General features: G+C 40.0%; 1 protein-coding gene across 1 annotated transcript in view; it reads left to right on the plus strand.

Annotated features, from left to right (window-relative positions):
* The first annotated feature begins 288 nt into the window (after nt 1-288).
* The window catches only part of PHLPP1 (PH domain and leucine rich repeat protein phosphatase 1), a 72,581-nt gene continuing 64,894 nt past the window's right edge, over nt 289-7,975 (plus strand). Inside the window, exon 1 of the mRNA XM_010000956.1 lies at nt 289-379. Coding sequence (XP_009999258.1) covers nt 289-379 — 91 coding nt within the window. The remainder of the gene's footprint in view (nt 380-7,975) is intronic.

Consider the following 7,975-nt stretch of genomic DNA (forward strand, 5'->3'; position numbering starts at 1 on the left):
GCTCAGCTTTTGCCGGTAAGGAGCACAGGTTTCTACCTTTCTGTCATAGTACTAAGACATACAGATGAACTTCTGCCAGGGGCTGTCACTGTTCCTTCTCAGAGGAGTGTGCATTCCAGTAGTTATTTTGAGCTTACATTACTGTGCTCCATATTGAGCATCTAATGCTGATAAAACCTGAAAGCTGCTGTTATTCTCAGTGGAGTCATTGGTGCAGTTTTGCTCTTGAATTCCTTTAAGACTTCAGCTTTTCCTTAAACAGTTAGTTAGCTCAGAGCTTTTGCCAATATGGCAATTGCTTTAGACAGGATAAGTATCCTTCGGGATGCCAGGGATTTTATTGTGCTTGTGGCTTTATTGTGCATTGGGAGTATAACAAGTAGGATTCAATTTTGCATGACTTCACAAAATAAATGTATTTCCAACATTGTGTTCAGCTGTGCTTTATGGTGGCTGAGTAGGGGAGAAAGGGGGAAGATCAGTTAAGCAGCTGTTGGGTCGCATTCTACAGAAGCTGTACATGCTGTTATGCAGGTCATGGTGGTACTGGCAAGTTCGTAGGGCCTAGATTAATAATCCCATCTGATGAATCTTAACCTCTTTATTATCAGTGCATACAACTGTAAAACTGTTCAGGAAGTTGAGTTTCCTGAGGCCATCTTAATAAGGAATAATTTGAAAAGTGTTGCCAGTGTATTATTTTAAAATGCATATAAGGGATGTGAACAGATGCCAGCACAAATCTCCTCTGCTTTAAATTTACTTTGAGCAAAAATACTTGGTCAATTATCTCACGTAAAAACTTCTTCAGTATCTCCATTAAGTGAATACTAAGTTCAAGTTGAGAAAGTTGTTTTGGGTAGTGCTTCCTGGAAGTTTCTAGACCAATATTGCTGCTTTTCACGACTTTGTTAAAGCACAGGAGGAAGATAACATTTTTTCTCAATGGTTTCTTCTCAGGATATTTCAGTTATCTTTCCTTGCAGAGGTGGCATATGGTGCTTTCCCAGAGGAATTGGTATTGATTTTTGCTGCTGAAGAGCAGACAGCTCTCTCCCCTTTATGAGCTTTCTTCAAAATGAAGTATTTGGACATAACAACATAATTCAACCCATTGTATTTCTAATGAAAGCAGAAGTTGGAATATCAAGAGGGCTTTGAGTGCCTCATTGTTTTGCTGAAATAAAGAAACCTGCCTACAGGTAACTTGCTTGAATTTCCAGCAGACAAGTGAGGTGGATGGGAATGTGTAGGGCTGAGAGTTTAAATGTGAAGGACCTTTGTTTCATCTGCAGGACTAGTCTGTAGGGATAGATGGGATGAAGAATTTGAGAGTAATTGGGTTTTCAGTTTGCTTGAGGGGCAGGGGAATGTTTTTTCGGTTTTGCTTACACATGTTTTACTCAACCGTAAAACGCGTTGAAACACATTGGCAGAGCTAGATCTGGAGTTCATTTGTTACAGTCAGAACAGTTGGGCTCCAAGGCTTTGGATTTGCTATTTCAAGATAGTAATCCACGTGAATTTCCCCTGTGCTTGCTTGCTTTTAATTGTGGATATCATCCTGTTCACTGCTACTTATCCTACTTTAGGGTGGTTGCCTTTATTGGTGATCTGGTGTTCATACAGGTTAACAACGAGTCTTAAATTAGTTCTGCTGAATCATTTCTATTTTCGTTCAGAAGCTTTTGACTTATGCAGGTTGTTGTTTACCTTTTGACTGTAAAGCTATTGCAGCCTTTTTCCACTGATAAATATGCAACTCTTGATAGAAATGCTTTTTGAAAAAAAGTAATTGTTGTTAAACTTTGCCTACACTGTCTTAAGTGTTAATATAACTAGTTTTAGGGCTCATGCATGGAGGTGGTGAGTCTTGCGCAAGCAAAATACAGGGAATGATGGAGTGAACAAACATTGAACTCGTAGTGGGGAAAAGAGAAGGATGTTTTCTGCATTATGAAATTCATAAAAACTTTCCTCCAGTGAGGATTTAATGTAAATGGAAAGTAAAATTGTTGCTATAAAACTAATAACTATGTTTTACTGTATCACATCATATAGTGATAATGCTTGTCTTCAAGGGTGGTCTTCCTATAAAGTAGGAATATGTTTCACAAAGAATAAAGGCTTGTCTGTCTTCTACCCTGCCACTTTTGTCACATAGTGAGTATTTCTTTAACTAAAAGAGCTGAGTGAACTTAGTTCAGTAAAATTCATCATTTTTGGTCTGCTTTTGTTTCTCAGGTGTAAAGGTAATAGCCTTCAAGTAGCAGAGCTTGAACTGCTATTTCCTAAAAGAAACATAACCACTTCAGAGCTTCCCCCAGTTCTTATATTAATACAGAGTGCAGCTAAATGAGGGGTATGATGACTAAGTTCTATGCTAATAGATATATGCCCATAAGAAGAGCATAATGACTGAATCCATCTTCCACAGAGCAATATAGCATCAGTTGAAAGCCTTGAATTAAATTTTATAGGAATTTTGAACAGCCAGTTTAGGTTTGAATGCAAAAATTCAGCTGTTGGTTTTGGAATGGTTTGCCAGGTGAAATTCTGCTATATATGTGCTTGGTCTGTTGCCTTTGCAAAAGCATCCTCTGTTGGGTGCTGATAGGAAGTATGAGGTGAAACTTTGGTCTTAGAATTTGCAGGTTTTATATTTAACTGTGCCTTTGTTCTTAAATTATGACAGTGTGGGCCTTCAGAAGAAAAAATACTTCTAATATGCATGTAACTGTAAGTAGGCTTTTTTCATAAGTTTAAAATGAAAATGAGAACAGTACAATAGTTTCAGAGTTTTTACTTGTTCTTTTCTGCTTCCTTTGCTGCCCTCTCTTTTTTTTCAATCCAACTTGCTGCTTTTATTTTTGTACATCGCATTGCACTGGGCCTTGCCTGAAGTCATCACCACTGTTCTTAGTCTGACAAGAATGTAGGGGGAAGCAGCCTTAAATGACTGAGAAGCTTAAAAAACATTTCAGGCAGTAGCTTCTTCTGTATTTAATGAAAAGGTTTGAGCAAAAGTAGAAATCTGCAGAGTGATCTGGCAGCAAGGGTTCAGCAACAGCTGAACACAGTTTCCCAAAGGGTAGGCAAAGACGTTCAAGGGCTTTCAGTGTTTTGGGCTGAGACCTCTTTGCACTTAGATCTAGGAAAGACCAGTGTTGAGCCTCAATTTGCAGGCAAGGTGGGCATGAAGTGTTCCTGATTTCAGGCCAGAGGGATGGTGGGGATGGTGCTCCAGGTATGAACCAAGAGGCTGCCACCCATCCCCCCTAATTTCACCCCATCCTCTCCAGCAGTAGGCACCGTGTTACAGCTTTGGCCCCCATGTGCCATTTCTCTGCTCTCCATGCTGGACTGCTCACCATGAGCTGTCCCCAAGGCCTCGGTCAAAAAGAGTTTCAAGAAATGGAAGCAGACTGTTTAGTCTGCCAGGGCTTAGGGACAGCTTACTAGGAGCAGCTGATGCAGTAGGGTGATGCAACACTGGCCTGGGGCCAGGGGCCCAGCGGCTTGCAGATGATGATGATGATGACGACGACCTCTGTAGCTGGCCCAGCTGTGGCAGGAAAAGGACATCCCTAAATTAGGCACTCAGAGTCATTCCGTCATTTCTGAAAAGCCTCAAACTTAGACATTATTCCTCCTGAATAATTAAGCTGCTTTTACCACCCGAGATGGCTTGGGGTGGGCAGTCTCTCCAGCTGGCCGCACTATGCAGGTCTTGGAGAATTTTTAGTTTTTATTCTGTCAGACCAATATTTGTAATAAAAATAAGACCCGCTGCACAGAAGTGGACGTGTTTCTTATGTCAACACTTCTCCCTGCTCTTATTTTGGTAATGTCTTAAATCGTTCTTTAGAGGCAGACTTTATTTGCTGTACTTTCCAAATGGGGCGGGTGGGGGAAATAGTAAGTACTTGCAACTTAATCAGCCATATAGCTGCAGAGAGGTTTTTTTTAAAGTACTTTTATGTCTCATAATGAGCTGGTGTTTTATAACTTCTGATGGTAATGTATTCCATATGCCTTCCATTGCTGGGATAAAGCGCTTTGCTTTATAATCCCAAGCAAGTGGCTGTGAGTATTTAATAAGGTTTGAAGTCTTTGCACAAGGTGGGATATCAGCATGTTGCATACCTGGAGCTTCCTCAGGCTCCTCATAGTAAGGTCTTAGCTCTTTAACATAATGGAAAGATCACTGGTGTCCCATCCATGTTTCCTTTGAAGTACAGGTAGTTCATGCTTCTAACAACAGTCCCACTATTTCAATCAAATTCCCTGCTTTTCCCTGTTCTAAATGCCACTACTTTCCCTCCCAGACATGGGACAAACTAAAACTGAAAGGAATTAAATTCAACCATGAATGTCAAGATAGCCAAATAAGTGGTCTGCTCATAATTCCTTGAGGCATCTCCTGTAATGCATTGCACAGAACAAAAGTCCTGTTGTGGGGGTGCTTAGGAGTTACTGTAGTCTTGGAGTCCTGACAGGAATGAAAAATAATCTTTTTATGGTTTCTTGCTAAAACTGCTCTGGTTGGGCTTAGCATTTGAAAAACATTTTCTGGCATGCGACTCTTCTAGATGTTCTAGCGTATTTGCCTCCACTCTGATTAAGGCAACAATAATTATCTTATAAGTTTTTGGCAGGATTCAAATTTGTGTTTCAAGTCACAAAGGATAATCGTTGCCATTTTATTTGCATGAGTGTTGGCTTCACTGTAATGTCAGAGGTCCCTGTGCAAACTCATCTGCTACTTCTGGGTATAGTTAAAACCAAAGAAAAATCTGAATATGAATCGGGTGCTGTCTTCTGAATCTTGAATGGGAGGTCTGCAAAACAGACTGAGGAATGTGATTTCAGAACTGCTGATGCTTTTACTGAAAACAGTGCTTTCACTGTTACTGGTAGGTTACCTCAAAGCCATCTGATTTTTTGGTGGTTATGCTATGGTTATGCCATAATTTGTGGTCCTTAATCCTCAGCCTTAAGGCACTCTGAATGGCAGTGTGAGACTCACCTACCTGCTGCTTTCCTTATTGAAGCAAGGAGCAGCCAGTGCTGTGATTGTCTCACACTGATTCCAAGTCCCATCCTGCTTCTGTTGTGGCAGAGCTCACTGTTCATCTAAACTTTTCCTGCTTTTATGCTCTCCTGCCAGCAAGTATCTGGACTCTTTAAAGCTGCAGTCTGTCCAAGCGTATCTTTCAGTAGGCAAGGCTGCTTCTTGTCAGACAGCTTTTGCTCACAGTTACCTGCAAAACTTCTGTGGATTTAGAGATCTGGTTCCATGACTAGTTGGTGTGTCCTTGAATAACCTGTACTTAAAGTCCAAATAAGCCAGCAGCTTTTGACTTTTCCCCCCTTCCTCTGCTTCCATGATAACAGAACGCTGTGATACTATAAAATCTTAATGCTTACAAGCCCTTTAGCAGGAGAGCTGAGTATGTGAGCAGAGTGAGGCTAGGGCAACAATGTGATTCAGTATTAAAAATTCATTTTTCAAGTTGTAGAGTCATAGAATTGTGGAAGAGCCCGGGTTGGAAGGGATCTCAAAAGGTCATCTGGTTCAGCCACATGGTTGGTTATGTAGTGAAGTAGACAAGAATAGGAAGAGAGAAACCATTTGCTTTGATGAAGTAGGCCCAGTATTTTATTTGTATGTTCTTATCAGGAACCTTCTAGCTTTCATGTAGCAAGGGCTAGGAAAAAGCACCTTAAATCCTTAAAGTTTGAAGGGGGTGTTTAATATTTGCAGGAATAACTGAAGATTCTTACCCTGGTACTTTGCCCATCAGATCTGAAGTTTGAGAAAAAGTACAGTTCATATGTAGCATGAATACTTAAATTCTGAAGTATCTCTCTGGCTTTTCTAGTCAACATTTACTGATTATACTAATTGTTACTGTGACTTAAAACCTCTGTGAATTTATATGAAACTTGAAAGAACTGTCTTTTAGAGACTTCTGAGTAGTTTTACAGGTCCAGCTGTGCCTAATTTCAGTAGCTAGTCCAAGAGAGTCTGGTCCTAGGCATCAGGTTTCTTGAGCTTCTGATTGTTATTATTTCCTGCCCTGAAACTTTTCTGAAGACTTATTTTTCAGCACCCTGTGTGAAGTGCAGGCACCCAGTGTGGTAGTCATTTTACCACTAGAGTAGGCAGGGTAATGTTACTTTTGTATTGCTCCTACATTCTGTTGTGTTTCCTGCCAAGTCTCTTGGCTGCAACACTGTAGTAGAAGCTCGTACTCTTTGTTATCCACCATAATCCTAAAGAACTTCTGAGGTTTGGTGTTTTCCAGGACACAAATCTGCCCATATTATGTGCACATTGTGCCTTTTGTTCCTATATAGGTAAAGTTGGATTTGGCTATATTAAAATGAATGTTGCTGAATGAGCTTGGTTTCCCAAGGGATTGAGGTTGTTCTTTGCAATCCTGTGGGGTTCAAATTGCAGTGGATTGTGCTTTTCCAGTCAAGTTAGCATACAGCCAGAAACAGGCTCCGGAAAAGGACTGTAAAATGTCATTTTTTGAGGTGAAACTGCCCACATCCCTGACAGCTATACAGTATACAACCATACTGCTAATATTACCAGGCTGTTTTTACTCCATTACAGATATTTTATTGTTTCTGTGTGTGATTAATTCTTTAATCAACGCTTTGTGACATGGCATCCATCGTTCTGCATAACTAGGTAGATTATAATTTATTTTAGCAACCAGATTCTTTATATTCCAAATGTAAAGTTGGATTTAGCTTTAGAGTTTAATTAAGGTTGAGTTGCTCTTGTTTACTAACTTGTATTCCTTTTCACTCTTTCTGTAGCTTTGCATAGAATGAATGTCCCCTGTGCCTCTCTTGTGTTGGGCAAAGTATTTATCCACAGCTTCTGTTGTTGGATTTGAATTTGCTTGGCAGTGAAATGTCTGCTTTCTTGAGGAACCTATTTTTCTATTAGATGGCGCTACCCTGTGGGCGTTGAAGTTTTAGTCTTTTAGCTTCAAGCAACAGTGATGTTCCTACAGATCCAAACTGGCAGACATTAATAGCCTACATGCTAGTGTTTATTAGAGCAGAGCAAGGCTTGAGGGTAACTATGCTAAGTCTTGCCTCATTAAACCAGAAGGAAGATTGAAGAAGGCTGCTTTTAAAGATGAGGGCAAGAATTGGCAGAGGGTAGGCGGAGGTGAGAGAATGGCAGTGAGTTGGCCATGTGGTGTAGGTCTTGTCTTCCCATAGGCAGTCTCAAGGCAAGACCAGACTCATTGAGACAAATGAGCTGTCATACAAGCAGGAGTAATAGCAAGTTGGAATAGTAGTGTCACTACTGCAGTTTAATTGGCACTGATCTGAAATGCTAGGTTTGAAAGACGGGATCAATTCTCTGCTTTCCTGGAGTCCTAACTAGTTAATAATTCCTTGATTTTTAAGAATTGTGGTATAGATTAGTGTAGGAAAATGAGCAACTTATCTTTCATCATGATGGAGAAGCTACTTGGAATTTTGGTTTGTTTATCCAGGGGAGCTCTCTTCTGTAGTTTCACCAACACTGGTATTCTTCCAGAAATTTCAACTGATTTAATTTGAACGTGGTTGCCTCTTGTCTCTGTTTGCAGAAGATTTAGTGTATTTGGGTGAGTCAGATCTGGGCTGGGATGTTTAAGATTTGATAGGGTAACTTGATATGGATAAATACTTCTGATTAGAATGAGCAAATTGTGCTTCTTCCCATTCATCTCTTAAAAAAATTTGGTCCTGCAAGAGCAGAGATTAGATGCTTGTCTTTTTTTTGCCAGTGCTAATGATGGTTTCCATAGAGGAGAGCCTTATTAATAGATTAAAGTAGTAGACTCTGAGCCATTTGAAGTAATTTAGCAGATTTGGTCTAATTGGTAGTCTTGCTAATAATTTCAATTATTATAAATAGCTAATTCATTGCAATACAGACAAAAGAACTTCACTC

Source organism: Chaetura pelagica, unplaced genomic scaffold, assembly GCF_000747805.2.
Source record: "Chaetura pelagica isolate M959 unplaced genomic scaffold, ChaPel_1.0 scaffold104, whole genome shotgun sequence".
NCBI lineage: Eukaryota > Metazoa > Chordata > Aves > Apodiformes > Apodidae > Chaetura > Chaetura pelagica.